Here is a 21,850-nt window from a genome sequence, read left to right as displayed (position 1 = left end):
GCATAGTACTGATGTTTGTTACAGCTTATATACAGTTCTCAGAGAGGAAAATAGCTTTACCTCGTAACTTACAATAGTGACATTAGTTCCCATACATGGCTATGCTGTGTTCATGCTGTTCTGCTCTTGCTGACCACTGGGCTAAGGCTCCTATGTCCTTTAGAGTTAAACTGGTCTCACTGTTACTTGATATGGTATGTGCCTGCTCCTAAATATGTGTTTACTACTGAGAGTGGGCACACATAAAATATGTTTAAGGTTAAACAATGAGTATTGCAATATTTGATAGGCACACAACATTTTGGCATAGTCACACAAAAACGCATCATATCAGCTCACTCTTTTTTTTCCCCATGATGTAAGATTAATTTGACTGGTAAATTATTTCTATTGAAAAACATGTGGTGTTCTTAATAAAGTCAATGAATGACCACATCAGAAATACATTAGGCATCGGTTCCATCATACAAAGTACATTATATGTCAATATAACAATGTCTGGAAGTAGATCTTCAATCAAAGGAACGGCCTTGTGTTTCTGGTAACAAGGAGTGCTATTTGATTCTTTGATGGTCATCAGTCTTGCACGTGTTCTTGCCTCTGTTCACAGCGTTAATAGGTTTTATTAACTTAAGACAATTTAAGCATTATCATTACACTACACCCCTCCTTTTCTTGACTCAAGTCTATAAAATCTTAAGCTTTCCATCAATGGATTGTGGAATTAACCTGCTCAGAAACAGTTGGAAACAAAAATACAGATGTTAAGCATAAGTCTGTTAATTGGGTTATCTGGACTGTTGTTCCCGTCCCTTAGAATTCCTAGAAGAAAGTTTGTAAGTTCATGCTATGAGTAGTGTGTGCATGGTATTGCAAACTTGCAAGTGTTTGTTCTCTCTTAAGAGTATACAAATTTTGTATGTTGAATTCAGCTGTTTACTGCTGATGACACTGTTAGTTGCGTGCGTCAGTACAATTGAACAATTACGACTACATAAAAGTATGTGTAAGTCTCTCTTGTCATCATCATGTCTCTGTCTTAAATCATAAGAATTAACATTTCCATTGTTTGTCACATTGAAATGTCATTAGTTTGTCTCATTTCTCTTGTTTCATCCGGCAATAGCTTCCTTCAGCATCTGCAACATTCTCTCCCCACTTCTGCAATGGTTAACTTAGACCCGATCTTAACAGCATCTCGGTCTCTGAGTCCTTCGCTCAATGTCTCTTGATTTCCTTGATTCTGTCAGGAAATAGAATCGACAGGCATTGTCAGAATACATTCCAGGTCTTTCTTGCTGAATTGTGTTTTCTCCATCAGAAATGTCCTCCTTTGATGTTTCACAGTCTTAGAGTCTTAATGTGTATTTCTCTGTTCACTAAATCAATCAAAATGTTATATGTCTGCTGAATCAACACAGATTTGCATGATAATTTCAATATGAGACAAATTTGTCTATTTGTTGTATGTTGTAGCTCGATGTGTGTGTGTGTGTGTGTGTGTTTGGTTACAGGAGCAGTCTCCGTTCTATTAATAGCCTAGGGTCAGAGTTTTAACACTCTCGCCCTGTTGTGATGCTTGGTTCAGAAATATGGTTGTTATTCATTTCATTCTTAATGATAACATTCTGCGTGCCATACATGTATGCTTCCCATGATGTTAATAGACATGCGGTTTTAGTAATCAATTATGTTGATTGAAACTTCTCTTAGAGTCTTTTAAATATTATGGCCAAATCTTTTCAAACTTAGTTTTCCTCAAAGTGCTGTGCTTTCAATCACGTATTTAAGGTCTTGTCCCTAACTTAATACACAATAATAGACTTCTGCTTTGTTCCTTACAAAGTTCAGAATCTCAATAAATCCTAACTCTCAGTGTTTTGACCAGTCACACCGTCTTTGACTATACAGCGCCTTCTATTCAAACTATTTTAATTTAGTACTTTCCAATATCAATACATCTCCTTTTTGAAAAAAATTAAGATTCGTTCTAGAACAGCAATTCAGGTTAAGCAAATAATTACATTGTGCCTTACCTGTTTCGCTGAATCTAGCATCCTGTTCGTGACGCCATTTGATATAGTGTTCGTGACGCCATTTGATATAAGGAGATCTTTCTTTGTCACGTGGCCGGAAATTATATATTGATGACTCAGAGAGAAGGTTGAATCGTAATCATTGTATTAGGCAGATCTGGGTTGCATTCCCATGTACAGATGTTTCCAAGGCAGCATGCTCTGTTAAGTCCAAGCTTCAAGCATGGCTACGACATGGCTGGTGCCGAGCCTGGCTGTGGCATAGAGATGCCAAGCATAGTACTGATGTTTGTTACAGCTTATATACAGTTCTCAGAGAGGAAAATAGCTTTACCTCGTAACTTACAATAGTGACATTAGTTCCCATACATGGCTATGCTGTGTTCATGCTGTTCTGCTCTTGCTGACCACTGGGCTAAGGCTCCTATGTCCTTTAGAGTTAAACTGGTCTCACTGTTACTTGATATGGTATGTGCCTGCTCCTAAATATGTGTTTACTACTGAGAGTGGGCACACATAAAATATGTTTAAGGTTAAACAATGAGTATTGCAATATTTGATAGGCACACAACATTTTGGCATAGTCACACAAAAACGCATCATATCAGTAGAGAACTCTATGGTGACCTCCTCCCAGACAGCCAACATCACAGTGAGAGCATGCTCCTTCATATCCTTCCTCTACAACATCAGAAGGAATATGTCCATTCCTCACCAGAGAAGCAGCACAACTCCTGGTCCAGACACTGGTCATCTCCCGCCTTGACTACTGCAACACACTCCTGGCCGGGCTCCCCGCCTCCGCCATCAGACCTCTGTAGCTCATCCAGAATACTGCCACCCATCTGGTGTTCAAACCTCTCCAAATTCTCCTATGTTACCCCTCTCCTTTGCACCCTTCACTGGCTCCTGGTAGCAGCTCGCATTAGATTCAAGACCCTGGTGCTCACCTACTGGGTAGCAAAGGGAACAGCCCCTTCCTACATGCAAGCAATGGCCAGTCCCCCCATACACCTGCCCATTCGCTCTTCCACCTTGGCTGGTTGACTGGCATCACTGCCTCTACAGTCGCGCTACCCGGTCATGTCTTTTCACCGTCCTGGTACCCCGCTGGTGGAACTAGCTTTCCATCTTTGTCAGGACTGCAGAGTCACTCCCTATCTTCCGCCGTAGACTGAAGACCCATCTCTTTAGGCTACAGCTTAACTGTCCCTCCTGAAACCTCTCCAACCCCCTGTTCAGTTTCTCTACTGTATATAAAAAAGAACAACAAAATCTTTCTTCTTCTAGCATTATGACTGCCAATGGCCCCAGGCCCGAGCAGAGATTACTTTTCTTGTGATGACTGATGGATAGATGATTCACTTAGTTAGACAAATGTATCTGTTGTAAGTCGCTTTGGATAAAGGCATCTGCTAAATGCCAAAAATGTAAGTGTAAATGTAAAACAGTGTGCCACACTGGTAGATCCCAGTATTGACTTTCTTTCTCCGAACTGCAAACAGTTGAAAGGATGAAGAAGAGGGATCAGGTTGACCTCATACCAGTGTGTTTACAGCCAAGGCAGTTCAACCAACTAATAATGTAACTGTTGTGTAACATGCGAAATGGGCTGGAATACATATACTGGTGAACTGAATGGACCACAAGAAGATGTGCTATTAATGTTACGTGTCAAGTAAAATGCTACCAAGAAGCATAAGGGAATAGCCGACTACTTCAAATATTGCCGGTGGGAGGAACAAAAAACAGATGTACAACCATCCGTGATTGAAATATTTCTCATGCAATCCCCTTCCAAACGAACATTAAATGTCAATGCCCCCGTTGAGTTTTCTGGTTGAGTGAAATTCGAAAAGTCCCAATATTTGTCTATTTAATTCCTCACCATCTGCCTCGCCCCCAGACCAAACAGACCACAGTTTTTCTGTGAACACAAACACAAACATCAACATCAGTTCATGTGAAAGAGAAGCCTCCCCAGCTGTCCCGGAGAAAACACAAGAATTCATAAGTGCGGGACATCAGGTGAGTGGCTTGGACACGAGCCAGATGCTATTTACCAAAATGGAACCTCATCTGTGTTTAAACACTGCCATCTTGTGGACATGAAATGTACTCTCTCCCATAGAGATGGAACAGATCTCTCCACACAATAACCAACTAGAAATCTGATGAAAAAGCCACACAGTTGGATGTACAGTACATCATTAACATCACAAAATGGGAACTAATATCAGTTATATCATCCAAATGAGATGGTATTACTTTTCTATTTTTATCTCTGGTGAGGAATTGCAATATTAACATTTCAGACAGGGCAGAATATGAATTCCTTAATGGAGATAATTCATGCTCACTCGTAAGCATTATATCTTCATATATAGTACAGATTATTAACACAATTTATTACGCCCCAGATGAAGCCGTGTTTGGTAACGAGCGAGGAGAGGCGTACGACGCGGTGTCTGTTCAACACAGATCATAAGCATTCCATTATGGGCTAATATAACAGCCTTTTCTATTATTCACGATGATTAATGACTCCTGTCTCCCACTGATGACATCATCACTATGCATTAACCTAATAAAACTATAAGATAAGAAGTGCAAATTGCTTCTTCATGAGGCTGAGTTATCCCAGACTCTCAGTGTTTGAGGAATGAGGTATCACTGGGACATGGATGAGACAGAGGCCTCCACCACACTGCCACTACTGCCCTTCCATGGCCTCTCGTGACGTTAGAATTATAAGGTTCTCTCTCCATTTTTGTCAAAATTGAGTTTTTTTTACATAATCTGATCCATTAGGTGTTTATGAATGCCTGTGTGGTGTTATTTTTAAAATGTTGAAATGTTTTAGTTAGTAATTAATCAAATACAAAGGTTCCATCTCACAGAACATAATGGAATGTACAAACTTTGACGCTCAATATCTCTGAACTACCCTAAACGGAGATAGAACCTTATCATTCTAACGCCACGCTCTGTCAACCAACATTCACCATGTCTAAACAATGGCAGCAAATCTTAGCAATTTGTGTCATGTGTGATAGAAGCTCAATCTCAAGCTGGGCATAATTACATCATCATTACAGACATTTTCGATGACATGGCTATACGCAGAGCGACTATGTTATCATCAGTCATATCTGGAATAGCTGATGGAAGATACTTGAGAAGAAAGAAAACCCATCATCCGTCTCATGAGGACCTCATTTCACTCCAGTGAGGGTCACCTAGAGACTTAAGGACACATCATTGTCAGGCACAGACAAATTCAGCCACGTTTCAGAGATGAAAAATGTCTAGGTTTGCATTTGTATTGATAAAGTACATTTTATTTATTAGGCTTCTAGCATTTAAATGTAGTACTCCAAGACGATTTCTCATTATAAAAACCCTCTGGTGTTTCTAGGGTAGGAAGCTCCCCTAGGTGTAGGCAGGCCAATTTTCTAGCCTTCGCTGAAACAGCTTTTATTGGCTGTGTACTGTATGAGGGAAATGGAATGGGGTTACCTTAACAGGGGCTAGGACTAGTGTTCCCTCAGCACTTTTAACACCTTCTCCATATTGTCAGATAGGATCTCTTCTGCTTGGGTGCACTCAGTCACGCTTAAAAAAATGCTTTTGGTCTCTCCCAAAACAGGTCAACAGAGTTGGAAATGGAATATCCTTGGTGTTACATAATGCTTTAAGGCACCAATGTAGCTGCCGTAACCTGCTCTTAAGCTCAGGTCACCTGAGCGAGGCGGGGGTAGTGGACCAGAGATCATTGCGCTGTAGTCTTGATTCCTTAACACTAGAACAGCCATGAGGGCTCATTTGACCCCTGTGAGTAAAGAAAAATGTTATATCTTTGCACTCGATCAAATTTCAGGACCCTCCTTTCATGACTTTTCCTAGATATGTGCGTTCTACCACCCAGTGCCCTTACATTTTCAAAATCACATCAGGATAAGCTAGTATATTTTGCAGTTTTTCTGTGTAGGAAGCAGGCTAATTTACAAGCGGCCAACTAGTGGTCGTTGTGTGTAAATAGCACACTTTTAGTAGGTAAAAAGGCACGGCTGTTCTAGTGTTAAGGGTCGTGGGATGTATAAAGTCACTTTTCAGTTTCTTCCGAACAGGCCAGTTTGATATCATTCGACCCAACATGAACCACAAGGGTTTTTGCCTCCCAGTTACGTTCCAGGACTGAGGGAAGCGTCTGGTTTATGTCCACACATGCTCATGTTTATTGGGATTGTCCTAGATACAGTATGTCAGGAAAGTCTCTGTGCCTTGTCTTGTGCATTTTCCCACCAGGCTTTGAGTGGGTAGTCTTCAAATGTCAGTTATATTTTGCAGTTTTTTTGTTTTAGTTACATTTATACTAAATAAAATGTGACACAACCATCCACAATATAATTCTGTGATACTGTATGCCGGTATTCAACCTGAAATATTAGTCTCCCCATAATATAATTGACTTAAAAGAGATGGAACACTACCTGTATCTTTAGACTGCACTACATCTGTTTATGCATTCTACTCAAGACTAGACTATTTCCTGACTTTATGCAATAACTGATTTTATGCAAGTAACAGCATATTTTCATTCACATTGTAGTGAGGAAGATTATTCTTTGTGGTATCTCAAATGTTACTGCATGCTACTGATGGTTCTATACATTGCATATCCTGTATTGACATAAAGGGCAATAACTGAAGGAATAAAAATAAATAAATAAACATGATCTGTATGTATAAGTTGTTTACAAAAAGTTAAACATGATTGTGTGTGTTTATGAAGGAAGTAATAAAGCTTAGCTATAATTGCCTGGATAGTTCTCCAGTCTCAAATCAAATCAAATTAAATCAATTCAAATTTGATTTGTCATTTACATCACATACAGTTGTAATTGACATGGTGAAATGGTTTGGGATCTTGTTCCACAACAGCAGTCATTAGCATCAATCAATGTTAATTCAGTGCAAACAAATCTTAAATGTTTTACTGTGCGACAAATTCAAATGTATTTTATTTATTTATTCTTATTTAACCTTTATTTAACCAGGCAGTCCCTTGATATTGAAATCTCTTTTTCGAGGGAGACCTGGCCAAAATAGCACACCAGTACAAGTTTAAGGTTACAAAATTATAGAAGATAGCATAGAGCAAAACAGATAAGGAACAATTAAGGAGAATAGAGCACAATAAAAACAGACAAGGGACAAAAGATACATATTATAAAATCCAGTTTAGGAATAGCAATTGCACTCTTCAGTTACACATTTCTTGATCAGAGCTTTGAACCCTCCCAGGGAGACAAGATCATTAATCTGTAGTATGTTCTGGAGGTTATTCCATGACCAGGGTGGCAAAATAAGAGAAAGCTGCTCTACCAAGTTCCAAGCAAATCCTGGGTACCCGGTAGTAGAGCAACCATCTAGTTGAGCAAAAATCATACTAGCTGCTGGTGAGTGATATGTGATTACATAGATATGGAAGGAGTCTGCTCCAAATGGCTTTGTAAATAAAAATGATACTGTCATTGACAATTCATTGGTGCTAGAAATCTGATGCAAAGCTTCATTCTTCATTGATATGATGCGTCTTTGCGTGCCTATCAAATATTGCAATACTCAATGTTTAATCTTAAACATACTTTAAGTGTGCCCACTCTCAGTCACTCTGAGGACATAAACTGACCACTCTCAGGCTCTGTAACTGGACCTGAGACAGATTTAGGGTTAGGGTTAGCTTAGAGACCACGGGTAGTGGGGAAACATCCCAGAACTATGTATGGGTTAAGGTACACAAAACATATGATATACAAATGTGCATCTGGTTCCCAGGATTCCTACGGTGTGAATATCTAAGTTGTGAACCCTAGGTGCTAACAACAAACACAGTCCTAAGATAATTTAAAAAGAATGAGACATAAATAGACATAAAATAGGGGGGATATAAATAGGGGGATAAGTGATCGGTAGGAATCTGAGAATGTATCTAATATGTGAACTTCTATACTTACAGTATATACACTATATGGCCTATTCACAGGGGGGTATATAGACAGGGGGAGTTAGCATGTAACTGTGTACTTTTTTATAAACATATACTAGTAAACTTATATACAGTAACGAACCCTAACACAAGAATGTAAACATATTGCACAGTTATAGAATATTGCACTATTCCCATGGTTGCTGTGGTGTGATGTGTGTTCTAGTCATTGTATGTCTATGTGGTCTGTTCTAGTCATTGTATGTCTATGTGGCTATTCCAGGAGACTGGCAGCACTATAATCATAGAAAAATAAGAAGTAGAACTAACATTTATATTCAATGTATTGTTTCGTTTATTGCTCCTTTTACGAAAGAAAAAAGTAAGAGAAGACCGTTCCACCACACCATGAAAACAGTTGGTTTGGTTGGATAATGAACGCACACTTCTTCGCACTCCTTGTCTGTTGTGAACATTAAAACAGTTGTCTTGCTTGTCTGTGTCCAGAAGGACCTCACCATGCGGGAGCTCCAGAGTGTGGAGGGCCACCAAAACACCTATAACTAATAATAAACCTATAGTAGCACACTTCCTAGTCATATTTAAAAAAGAGCTAAAATCATCCAAAGTAATCCAAATAGGAATAACTCATAAATTGTAGCAGTTGTTGTTGTTGTACACCATATTGGGTGTCCGTACGATGGGGGGTGTAGCCGTAGCCCTGGTCCTCTGGTGAGCCTGTTCCGTTGTCAATTCGGTCATCCCGCTTCCCCAGCGGTTGAACAGGTCGTCACTCTGGGCCGTGTGGGTGTCCCTCTGTGCCGTGTGGGTGTCCACCTGGAGACCTGGGGACGTGTGGGTGTCCCCCTGGAGACCTGGAGACGTGTGGGTGTCCACCTGGAGATGAGGAGCCCACTGACGGAGCACGGGAATAAGTTGAGACGTGAGAAGTTGTGACACTTGTATTTTTTACAATGCTAAACTGCTATTTACTCACAAAGACCACTAGTTGGCCGCTTCTAAATTAGCCTGCTTCCTACACAGAAAAACTGCAGAATAGCTTTATATTAGCTTACCCTGATGTGATTTTGAAAATGTAAGAATACTGGGTGGTAGAACACACATATCTAGGAAAAGTCATGAAAGGAGGGTCCTGAAATTTGATCGAGTGCAAAGATATATATTACTCAAATGACCCCTCATAGCTGTTCTGGCGTTAAGATTTCCCTTCATCAACTGTAGTTATATAATTCCTTCTCTTCACTTGAATATTATTGACTCGGTAGTCAATGGTGACTTTTCAATTGTGTTGTTTTTTCTTTTTTTGAGAAGATTGTTGTGACACACATATATCGATGCACACTTAGATGCACTACAAATACTGTCCATCGTAATGTGAATTATAACAAATGTGGTGTTCTCTCCTAGCCCTCCTCTACCCCTCTCAGACCCCCACTGCCTCATCACATCCCTGTACCTGCAGAAGGATCTCTCCAAACTTCCTCATCCAGCAAGCCCCGTTGGCTTTCTCTCTCTCCCCACTTGTGAGGTCAGATACACGGATCATGTCTGGATCCTTAGACACCCTGGTCCTCTGGTGAGCGTTAGCAATGTCCTCTGTGGTGGCCAGGTTGGTCCTCTCTGGCCCGCCATTAACCTCTCTAACCTCCCTCCACACAGATAGCTGTTTCTGTTGTTGTTGTTGTTGTAGTTGTTGTTGTTGTTGTTGTTGTTGGAGTTGTTGTTGTCCTTGTGGTTGTTGTTGTTGTTGTTGTTGTCGTCTAGTAGACTTAGCCACCCTGGTCCTCTGGTGAGCGTTAGCAATGTGCTCTGTGGTGGCCAGTTGGGTCCTCTCTGGCCCGCCATTAACCTCTCCAACCTCCCTCCACACAGATAGCAGTTTCTGTTGTTGTTGTTGTTGTTGTTGTAGTTGTAGTTGTTGTTGTTGTTTTTCTTGGCTACGCGAGGCACTGATGGTGGGTCTCGTAGCCTTAGCCACCCTGGTCCTCTGGTGAGCCTGTACCGTAGTGAGTTCGGTCATCCAGCTTGGCCGGCGGTTGACCAGGCCACTCTTGGCTGTGTGGGTGTCCGCCTGGAGATGAGGGGTGCTGGCCCAATGCCGGAGCATCATGGGGGCCGTGACTGTGTCCAGAAGGACCTCACCATGCGGGAGCTCCAGAGTGTGGAGGGCCACCAAAACACCAATAACCAATAATAAACCTATAGTGGCACACTTCCTAGTCATATTTAAGAAAAGAGCTAAAATCATCCAGTAACTTGAAAAAGCAGCTGCACTCGAAGAGAGACAGTTGAGTTGTGTCCATGGTACTATCATACAGGGGCCTATGATGTCACCGTGGGCATTATGACATCATTGCTGTATTGGGAGGTTACATTCCGATGATTAGAGTGAGAAGAGCCAAACTACATTATTTTGATACACACACTACTATGGAATTTGTAATCATTAATAATAATCATTTATATAAATAATTCCCATTATGTTTAACTGGGGTGATTTTGTTTGTTAATTGTTATTTTCAAACGATTTATTCTGAATTAATAAATTATTAATTAAATATTATGATGGAATGTTCAAAACTCCATTCCAGCAAGAGCTGGTAATTTCCATGTCAAACCCTTTTTCTAACTTGTGACCGCGACAGTTTTTAATGGTCAGCAGAGCAGAACAGCATGGGTACAGGATAGAGCCATGTATGGGAACCAATGTCAGTGTTGTAAGTTACGATGGACAGATGTAAAGCTATTCCCTCTCTGTGAACAAGTATATAAGCTGTAACTTCCATCAGTACTTTGCTCGGCATCTCCTATGCCGTAGCCAGGCTCAGCATCCCCTATGCAGCCATGCTTGAAGCTTGGGACCTAACAGAGCATGCTGCCTTGGAAACATCTGTACAAGATAATGTAACCCAGATCTGCATAATACAATGATTACGATTCAACCTTCTCTCTGAGTCATCAATGTCATTTCCGGCCACCTGATTAAGGATGGATCTCCTTACAACACCTGTTTATTTCACAGCAGCCCTGTGGGCATGTTCTGCTTTCACCACCAGGAGGCGTCACTAATGAGCGCTGAATGTAACCATCTCCATGCCAATAAAATTCAGAATAGCCCTTATTTTTTATTAAAGATTCTACTTGACACATGATATGGGCAGAGATCTGTGCCACTAGAAACTGAATTTGAATTACTGACATTTGAATTTATATTGCTCAATTTGAATACTTTAATTTAAAGTAGAGGAGCGTAAAGTAAGTATTCAAATTGAGCAATTCAAATTCAAATGTCAGTCATTCAAATTCAGTTTCTAGTGGCACAGATCTCTGCCCATACATGAAGTACATTATAGTAAATCTGTTGAATGTTACATACAAGAGATTCTTTAATCTAAAATAGACTAAGTGAGACTAATGAGTGTGACGGAGTGAGACTGAGTGAGACTAATATCTGACTGAGTGCGACTAATGACGAACAATTTAAAGATAATGAGTACATTGTTGAGCTTAATCCCAAACTCACATGGATGGTCCTGATGGACCTCGACATTCACAATCTATCAACCATGATGGCAAATGTTAGCAATTGTATGCTATTATATGTGATAGATGCTCTAAATCTAAATAGCAGGACAAAATTAAACCATCACCACATACATTTCACTCGCTTAACTGTGCACAGCACAGCTGATGAGGCCTGCATTACTGTCATCACTTGTATAGATAATGTTTTTTGTTTTGTTTTGTTTTTAATAAGATACTAATACTTCTTTGCAGCAGCAGACAAACCCCGCTGATGGAGCTTTATGAATAATATAAAGAAGTAATTACCAAAAAGGGCAATACTGTCGCAATTAACAAGGCGAGGGAGATGGCTTGGCAACAACAATTGCTGACAGATTAAATGTGTCATTTATACTAGCCTACTTATTGTTTTGTTTTTATTCACTACTGTGGCTATATTATCAGCAGGCTAGATTATCAGATGGATGTTTAAATGGTGTAGGCTAATTTACAAGAACTGACATAACTACAATACACTGTTCATTAATCTGTTTACTATTGTCCTCTTGATGTAATACTAATGCTATATGTAAAGCACTTTGAATTGCCTCTGTTGAAATGTGCTATACAAATGTATGACATGTGCTATACAAATAAACTTGCCTTGCCTTGTTAATCAGCCTTATTGGGTGAGGTGTTTGAAGCCTTCCTGTAGTAATTATCTTCTTCTAGCATTGAAACTGCCAAAACCAAGGGCAATTGGCATAGATGACTATCCCTCCTGATTAGGCCTACTGGTGGATAGATGGTGGATTTTCCTTTACTTTGATGGAACACCCCCCTGGTGACAGAGGAAGAAGTAAATACCAACAAGTAAAGTCTGCACCCCAGACACCTGTCAGTGAGGGCGCTCAGAGGCTGTCCTGTTGTCACATCACATGCATTGATTGATTGATTGAAAACTTTATTAGAAGATTTGCAGAAGTAGGTACATGAAAGTACATATTACATACAAGGTCAACTAACAGGATAAAAACCCAAGAAAGCCACTGGCTTATTTCAATTGGGGTCCTTGATTCTCAATTCATCGTTACATGTAAGACAGACAAAAAACTAGTACTAGTAGCATGAGGAAAGTGTTACAATCGAATCTATGGAAATTGTCACAAAAACAATCTGTGGCTGTGTTCGGAATGGTATACTAGAAATGTATACTAGATTTTCGGTCGGCTGGTATTGGCATACTTATTATGAATTTAGTAAGCAGTATGCAGTATATACTCATTGAGTATGCTAGAATGCAGTATGCTAGTATGCCATTTCGAACACAGCCTGTGTCTTTAATTTGCCAGGACTTGGAGCGTTCAGCGTTGCATGGAAAAGTAGCGTGAGGCAGCGTGAGGAGGAGTGGAGTGATCACGGAAGTCAGCGACGCATCTGAGTCAGTCAGTTTGGTGTCAAAGAACCAACATTAGTTTCTCTGTTGTGCTGCAACAGACCCGCGCGCCCTCTCTATCTGCACCATCGGTACGTTGTTTACGTGTTCTGTTGTTGATGTCCATGCATAAGCTATGTTTACTAACTAAGCAGTAAGTATTTGATTGCAAATTTGCATCAGCTGCTGAGTTTGCATTGAACCAGCCAGCATTTAAAAGTGGCCATCTTCTGCTGTTGTCTGTAAAGCCTCCTGCCTGATTATCAATCTAAACGAAGTAAGTTATCTTGCAGTTAAGCATGTTTCTAAACTCGTATGTCAGTTTGTTTATAAACTTGTTTATTTACCGCACACTAGTATAGTGTAGCTAGCTGTCGGCTAGACGTCCAGCCTGCACTCAGACCTGCAAACACAGCAGAGAGGGGAGAGGGAGCTGTCAGAGCCACCACTGCCAGCAGCAGAGTAGTTTCCAGTAATGCATGCCTGAGTCTGTCTGTGTCTGACTCATTTGTAATTATAGCAAGTAGCCTAGGTACTACACATAGGCCTACTCATATTCCCAGCCTACATCACACTGATTGATTGATTTGATTGATTATACTTTATTGTCCCCGAGGGGACATTTGTCTTGGGCATGGTACTTTCATGCTTCAAGTGCAACAGAGATGATACATACAACATACAGTAGGCAAAGTAAACAACAGGACAGCAGCAAACATTGAGTGACATTGGCAGCAGTTTCCACCAGGACATGGCATCATTTGGTATAAATATATATTGCACATAACCCTTCAAGTGGTGTTTTCGAATATTGCACATGGCCCTTCAAATGGTGTCTAAGATAAAGTGCAGGTGCTGGTGATCATGTCCTAATCATCGTTTCTGCTTGAGCGAATTGATTAGTTTAATGGAGAATGGGACAAATGATAGTTTTAAGAGCTTATAATTACATCTTGGCATGCGAAGTCTTCTACCTAGAGGGAGAACTTCGTATTCTGTGGAGAGCGGATGTTGGGGGTCTGCGATTATCTTGTTAGCCTTGTCCAGGACAGCTTTTTCATATAGTTTATTTAGGATCACATAGTCTCTTTCACCTACAATTTTCATGGCTGTTTTGTGAATGCTGACTAGTCTGTTTTGTTGTTGTACAGTTAAGTTGCCAAACCACACAATTATTCCATATCTGATTAGTGATTACACTTTCAACAATGGACTGATAGAAAATTCTCATGATCTGCTTTCTCACCCCATAAAGTCTGAGTCGCCTCAGGTGATAAAGCCTCTGCTGTAGTTTGTTACATAGGCTGTCTAAATGTGTATTCCAGCAGAGATGGAATACACACAATACAAATACACACTGCACTATCCCAGTGTTTCTCATCCCTCTCCTCGGGGCACCCCAGCCGCTCCACATATTTGATCTGTTCCACCACCAGCACACCTGATTCAACTAATCAAGTACAAACCATAATTGCTTTGTACTTGATTAGTTGAATCAGGTGTGCTGGTGGTGGAACAGATCAAATATGTGGTGCAGCTGGTGCGCCCCGAGGAGAGGGTTGAGAAACACTGTTAACTATCCAACGTGCGTACAAGTCAAGTGCATGCCATTCATCCGTCAAGATAGTATTGTATAGGTCTACCTACTGGTATGAATGATACTGTGTGAAATATGATACTGACATGTTTTGTACCGGTAGTTTGATTGAGATACAGGTGAAGAAGGATGCCACCGAAGAGAAGGGCTGCCTCCTCCACCAAGGCTGGAGGAAAGAAAGCCAAGAAGGTCAAAGAGGAACCCGAGGCACCAAAGGATGCCTTTACGTCTGCTAAGGAGGCTCTGAAGGCTGCAGCTCCCACGCAGATGAAGGGAAAGAGAAGGGTTGACGAGAACGTGACAATTGGGAATGCAGAGGTGAGAGGGACATGATCGCAGTCCTACTGTCATCTCATGCCTCTTTTAGATTGCAATTAAGGTACTTACAGTCACTGTGGTTGAAACACGTGCAGTGGCCAGTGAAGTCTGGCAATGAATTATCTAGTGCGTTTAGCCACACCCTTCATTTAGAAAGATGGAATCCATAACTTCTGGAAAAAGAGTGAGGTTTACCTATTATGTGCTACTATAGCTTCAGAACATTTGTACCAATGTTATAAGCTGTTTCAAAAGACATATGTGCTGGATTGCTATGTTTGAGTGCTTTTACTCATTCTTGTGCCTTTAATGGTTTGTTTGACCAGCCAGATAATCAATAGGATTTATTTATCCCACTACCAGTGTTCAGTGTTAACCGATTGCTGCACAGAGCAATAGATGGGTTGAACCCTCATGTTCAAACAACTTTCTTGATTCATGATTCCCATTTATTGACTCCTACAGGTACATGAAGACTACGACTGTATGCTCAATCAGACCAACATTGGACCCAACAACAACAAGTTTTATGTCATCCAAGTTCTTAAATCAGCTTCCCTTTACTACTGCTGGACCAGATGGGGGAGAGTGGTAGGTTTCATTTCCCTGTGTAAAATGATATGTGACACGTTCTAATGCTTTGGTCCTCATGTCGGGATATGATGTAATGATCAGACTTTTCTTTCGAAAAATGTGAATACATTTCTGCGTGGTTGAATGACACATTGCTAGTCAACTAACACAGCTTGTTTTGTGAGCCTGCTAATGTAGTACAGTTAAGTAGTGTTATAGTTAACTAGGTGGCAGTGCGGATTACTCACCGAATCCATTGCGTTGCAGTATTTTGTCTTGACTAGCGAGTTTGTGTCGTGATTCTCAACAACGTTGAAACGTAGTTCCGTGTTTCAAAAGAAAAGTCCGAACATTTTGATTGGTTGCCGACATGCGGTCCAAATGATCAGACTGTGTCACATTATGTCGCGGTGTTTCGCATTCCTGTTTTTCAAATGCTGTATATGCTGTACAGTACTAGATGCTCAGTTGTTTATCTGAAATTAGGTCTAATCATTGAACACTGTCTGTTAAACTGAGTATTTCAGCACTGGAGCTTTTCTCATGCATTTTCCCTCTGTAGGGGGTAGTAGGTCAGTTTCAGCTGACAGATGGCTGCAGCACCCCAGATAACCCAATCAAAGAATTTGAGAAAAAGTTCAAAGACAAAACAAAGAACAAGTGGGACGACCGTAAGAGCTTTGTGTCCCACCCTGGGAAGTACACCCTGATTGAGGTGGATGGGGATCAGGATGCAGAGGTCAAGGTAATACTATGTTTGGTCTCAGTAAACATTCTGTGTTTGTTTTTTTGGTTGTTTTTTTACAGTGTCCTTGAGTCTGAGAAAGGTGCTTTTGAATTACATATTATGATTAGTGTTCATCTCACACGCTCATGGGCTCTCTTTGCGGTTACAGTATTCTACAATGTGCCCAGACAAACGTTAACAGAGGCCGAGCAAAAAATGTTGTGACATCCACTTCTGCACTGTAGAAATCGTTTCTCCTCTGGCTCTTACAGGTGGACGTTGTCGATGGGAAATGTGTGGAAGTGACCAAAAACATTCTGGCGTGCACTCTGGATCAACCCACACAGAAGCTCATCCAGCTCATCCTCAGCAACGACATGTTCAAAGAGGCTATGGAGTGTATGAACCTGGGTGGGTCTGACAACTTAGTACACCACACAACCTTTGCCCCTTTAGCACTGAAACGACTCTTTGTTTACCAGTAAGCTCGGGGGAGGTGGTCTATGTGCAGCACCCATTCTATTGTGTAACATACCTGTTGGACTGGAACACTGAATGAACTGTAGGCTAGTAGGTGGGGAGGTGTTTGGATTGTGTGCATGGTGGGGTGGTGTTAAAGCTGTTGTGATCACTAGATGATCCGGAATCATTAACCAGAGGCATGTCACTATAAGTTAAAGTTCAGAAGTGTAAATCTCGACATCTCAGTCCTATACAAACCCACAAGGTCTATCAGGTCAATATTGTAAACGGGGCCAGTGGTGCTATGATATGATTGATAATCGCGTGTGTGTGTGCGTGTGTGCGTGTGCGTGTGCGTGTGTGTGTGTGTGTGTGTGCGTGTGTAACAGACATAAAGAAAATGCCCCTGGGGAAGCTGAGCACGCTGCAGATCGCCAAGGGCTTTGAGGTGCTGGAGGAGATTGTGGGAGCCCTGACCCAGAGGAACAACAGGAAGAACACCCTGGTCGAGCTCTCCTCCAAGTTCTTCACCACCATCCCACACAACTTCGGCCGGAACAGGCCTCCAGTCATCGACACCTCTGAGATTGTGGAGAAGAAGAAAGAGATGCTTCTGGTGAGATTTCTTTTCCTCTCTTTTTTGGGGGGTTTCCCCGGATACCAAACAATGTTTTCTAGTCTCACTTTAACCCTATGTCCCAGCCCTGAGCCGAGCCTCACCTTTACTACCCCTTGCAGGTGCTGGCTGATATCGAGATAGCCCAGAACATGAAGGCCGAGACGGAGAAGGCCCAGGAGAAGATGGTGGAGACCGTCCCTCACCCACTGGACCAGGACTATCTGTCTCTGAAGTGCAAGCTCAGTTTACTAGGCAGAAATACCGAGGAATTTAAGGTATCTGTCTCAAAAGATACACAGTTATTTACGATTGAATAATGGTTGGTTAAATTAATCAAATGAATCCAACTCAACTTGAATGTTAACTGTTACATGATGAATGGCGTTCTACTGTACAGTTTGTATCTCGCTCTGCTCTTTAGTCCACTGATGATATCCATTCTCTTCTCATTTGAAGGCAATTGAAAAATACCTTGACGTCACTGCACGCACTTCAAAGAAACCAAAGATTATAGACGTATGGGAGGTCGACAGAGAGACTGAGGTGGGTGCAATCCTGTTCGCGTATTTCACAGTGTACTGTACCTGCATTGACTGAATGTTTCATTTTGCCACCTTCTTAAAATAAAGTCATATTTTTATATATTATATATATAAGATTTTAAGTCATAAGTTTTGAGAAAAACAGAATAAACTGAACCGATTTTCTTTCTTTTTTTACATTTTTGTCATTTGTAAAATAATATAGAATATATGTGTGGTGGCCTGGGAAAACCCGTCGGATGTCGCTGGCGTTCGTTCGTGGCAAAGAGCAAATATAGATGGAAATCGCGATTTTGGCGATTTTGATATTATGTGGTATTCTAGTACTTTGAACTCCATACTACATTATGGTGAATAAACATTTTAAGAAAACAAAAGAGAAAGTACTTATTTTGATGTTTTTGTGGCGGGTAGTTTGCTAGCGAAACAACATCTGTCTCATTCTCAGTTAAGCAACGCACGCACACATGAGCGAAAGGAGAGACGATACTTCCACCTGTGTTATTGCCAGTTTACTGATGCTCACAATAAGCATAAAGTAATAAAATCTTAACTAGAAGACACACAAATGGATCTGTCCCTCGCATACCGACGAGGCAAGCAGACTACCACCGCATCACAAGCAGACTAACGAGACCGGCCGATCTGCATAGGCTCCTCCCCCGACCCGGAGGAGAAAGGGGAGGATTTCTCCCCTTTCACTTTTTTTGACATGCTACATTAAAATGCTCATAACTTTTTAAAATAAAGGGCTATCTCAGTCATTCAACCAGTTATGAATAGCTGAGAACTTCTAATTTATGGAAATATTAAAAAATGAAAATGTCAAAATGCCACCATGTGAAGGGTTTTCCCAGGCCACCACACATATGATATTTATGCAAGAACATAATTTTCCTCAAAAGTGACATAAGCCATTATTTTAAGAAGGTAACGATATGTGAACTGGTGTTGAGTGTGTTTGTGTGACTTAAGTCGGAGTGCTTTCTTAATCAGTATTATGTCTTTGGGGATTGTTCCCTACAGGCAGAGCGGTTCAAGGAGAATGACAGTCTGGACAACCGGCGTCTTCTGTGGCACGGCACCAACGTGGCAGTGGTGGCAGCCATCTTGAAGGGTGGCCTGCGGATCATGCCCCACTCAGGGGGGCGTGTGGGGAGGGGTATCTACTTTGCCTCTGAGAATGCCAAATCTGCTTGCTACGGTGAGAATCTAATCATGCACTCTACATAAACTACCTCACTGTACTATCTATTTACTATCTATCTAATTGTACATAGCTCATAACTGTAAATAACCCATAAGCGTATATACCTCTAAACAATACTGATGTTTACAATACTACCTCTGCACATACTGTATATTACATAGTTACCTATCACTACCATTCTTGTTTTATTTATATCATGCTCTTATATCACTATTTGCACTTTTGGTTGGATGCTAAACTGCACTTCGTTGTATAGTACTTGTACTCTGCGATGACAATAATGTCGAATCTAATCTAATCTAGCCTAAAGAGAAATGAAAAACCAAAATGGTACGGTGATGACGACGGCTCATTTCTCTGTGCTTGTTGCAGTGAGTACATCCAAGAGCACGGGGGTGATGTTCCTGAACGAGGTGACTCTGGGTAAAGAGCACACCATCACCAAGGACGACGGCTCCCTGAAGGCGGCTCCGAACGGCTACGACAGTGTGGTGGCGAGAGGACAGGTGGAACCAGGTATAGTACTGTCATCTACTCAGGGTTCCCACGGGTCCTTGAAATCCTTGAACGTTTGTGAATTTGAGAAAAAGAAATCAAGGCCTTAATAGTTTTTGAAAATAGACACGGGACATTGAAAGTGCTTGAATTCCCCCCTCTCTCTCTCTCTAAAGATATATTAAAAAATGTTTATTTAGCTCGTCAACTAGTAATTAAGTTCACAATATATTGTTTTGCTGTGCTGTGGTAGAGAAGACAAGAGACCATCTAGTGTTCACACATTCGAGCCTCTCTTTTTAATTGTTGTCTGTGAGCGGATAGTTCCTATTACCGGTATATCAATTCTCATCGAGATCTGTCTCAAACTATGCCGTGTTGTTGGGTCCTTGAATTTGAGGGAATTGAGCCTGTACCAGTAGTATATTAGTATATTGCAGTATCATGCGGCCCTTTTCACCAGACCGCGTGTCACATATCGTGAAGCGTCTGTGGTTTTGAAGTAAATGTTGTACCGTGATGTGTTGTTTCAGACCCTTCCAAGGACATCTTTCTCACTCTGGATGGTAAGCCGGTGGCCGTGGCTCAGGGGAAGCCCATCAAACAGCCCCAGTACTCAGACAGCCATTTCTCCAGCAGCGAGTACCTCGTCTACAACGAGAGCCAGTGTCGCATGCGCTACCTACTGGAGCTCAAGTTCTAGCCAGAGAGAAGGCTGGTTTTTGAAGAGAGAAAGACGAGAGCTTCCTTTTTCTATTCTTGTTCTAAAGGTTATGTTGTTAGACACCTTGTACTGTCACAGGTAGCAAACCCTACCAAAGTTCCCCTGATAATATGTCAGAAACCTCCTTGTGCCTTATCGTTTGCACTTTCCCAGGCTTATCATTTGCACTTTTTTTCCCAGGCTTTGAGTGAGTAGTCTTCCAATTTATTTGACACACTTTGACTGTCATACTCTCATCTTAAGTGTACAGACTTTAGAGAAATGTTTCATAACCATCCTCAATGTAATTATGTTATACTGTAACATAACATTCAACTCGACATATACAACCGTACAATATAAACGACATTATGTACTTTAAACAGGTGTGGAACAAATGTAAACTAATGTGGAAATGATCTGATGAGACTGAGAATTCTGTTCTATCTTTCCGTTCTCACTCTGCTATGGGGGGACCCATGTTCTTTGCACTGTATACAAAGTTTGAATACCTTTACTGTATGTAAAGTATATGCATCTGCATCTTCCAACCTGCCCTAAATCTGATTATGCAATTTTTATTTAATTTAATTTAATAGCATATTTTCCCTAATTAGTGAGGTAGTAGTCAGGTTTTTCTTTGTTGTATCTTGAATGTTATTGCACGCTATACTCAGTTCTGTACACTTAATGTGCTCGACAGAGAAGAAGAACTGGAGGAATGTCAAAGCGTAGACATGATCTGTATGTATACGTGTTTACACAAGTTAGACTTGTGTTTTTTGTGTTTTTATGAAGTAGGTAATACAGTGTTACTACTGTATCTAATACAGTACACTATAAGCCCAGTGCACTTATGTTAATCAGATTTCTTATTTTTATTTGGCCATGCATATTTCCACAGACAGGAAATGTTACTTGGTGGTATTGATATTGATGCAGTGTGCTTACCAAGGCTCTGAAAGTGCCTGTGGTGAAGTTAGCAGTGCTCTGGGCAGTTCTCTAGTCTCAGCGTACTCCATGCGTCATACCTTGGAGGACCTGTTTATTGCACAGCAGCCCTGAGTGTTCTGCTTCACCACCAGAGGGCACCACTAATGAGCACTTATCAATAGCCAATACCATGTTGAATGTAACCATTTCAAGCCTTTCTGCACCTGACCATTGACTTGAATTATACATGCTCAATAAATACAAATTATTTTCAATCTCTGTCGAGTTATTGTGTGTGTTGTGTTAACTGAAACGGACTGGATGCTTTCAATCAGATTTTTGTCTTTATTATTATTTTAGCAAATATTTTATGTGAAATAACTCACAACTTTTGATTTCACTTCTGTCTGATGGTTCAATGCCACTGTTTCATATTTGTTGGCCAATACCTTTTCAACATAATGTAGGGCCACAGGTGGATATTCCTTAGACCGCCATTTAACAGTGGAAGACCTGTACAGAAATAGACAGTTGATGTATTCACTCAATGTACAGCATGTTACAATCAAGTCTGTAGGCTACATGTCAAGCAGTGATTCATTGCAATGTTTACTGTTTAGTGCCACATCATTCTAACTGTTTAATCACTAAATCAATAAAATCAATGAAGGTTAAAGTTCAGG

At 40.9% G+C, this 21,850-nt stretch overlaps 1 protein-coding gene across 1 annotated transcript; it reads left to right on the top strand.

The window, feature by feature from the left end:
• The first annotated feature begins 12,980 nt into the window (after positions 1–12,980).
• On the top strand, positions 12,981–21,442 carry parp3 (poly (ADP-ribose) polymerase family, member 3). The gene is made up of 11 exons (XM_080548300.1): positions 12,981–13,080; positions 14,689–14,903; positions 15,369–15,494; positions 16,039–16,221; positions 16,476–16,614; positions 17,055–17,281; positions 17,404–17,559; positions 17,741–17,827; positions 18,853–19,030; positions 19,409–19,552; positions 20,065–21,442. Exons 2-11 carry the CDS (start codon positions 14,715–14,717, stop codon positions 20,232–20,234), a joined length of 1,599 nt encoding a protein of 532 aa, XP_080404426.1. The 5' UTR covers positions 12,981–13,080; positions 14,689–14,714; the 3' UTR covers positions 20,235–21,442.
• Positions 21,443–21,850: the final 408 nt, after the last annotated feature.

Source organism: Nansenia antarctica (genome assembly GCF_963989245.1).
Source record: "Nansenia antarctica genome assembly, chromosome: 18".
In the NCBI taxonomy this organism is placed as follows: Eukaryota; Metazoa; Chordata; class Actinopteri; order Argentiniformes; family Microstomatidae; genus Nansenia; species Nansenia antarctica.
Note: the sequence above shows the minus strand (reverse complement) of the source record. Positions and strands in the feature narration are given on the sequence as shown.

What these genes read in the sequence shown, in the direction of transcription:
- parp3 (XM_080548300.1), top strand. Translation starts at nt 14,715, where the DNA reads ATGCCACCGAAGAGAAGGGCTGCCTCCTCCACCAAGGCTGGAGGAAAG. An exon ending in GGACCAGATGGGGGAGAGTG is followed by an intron (nt 15,495 to 16,038) that starts GTAGGTTTCATT and finishes TTCCCTCTGTAG; the next exon opens with GGGGTAGTAGGTCAGTTTCA. An exon ending in TATGGAGTGTATGAACCTGG is followed by an intron (nt 16,615 to 17,054) that starts GTGGGTCTGACA and finishes CGTGTGTAACAG; the next exon opens with ACATAAAGAAAATGCCCCTG.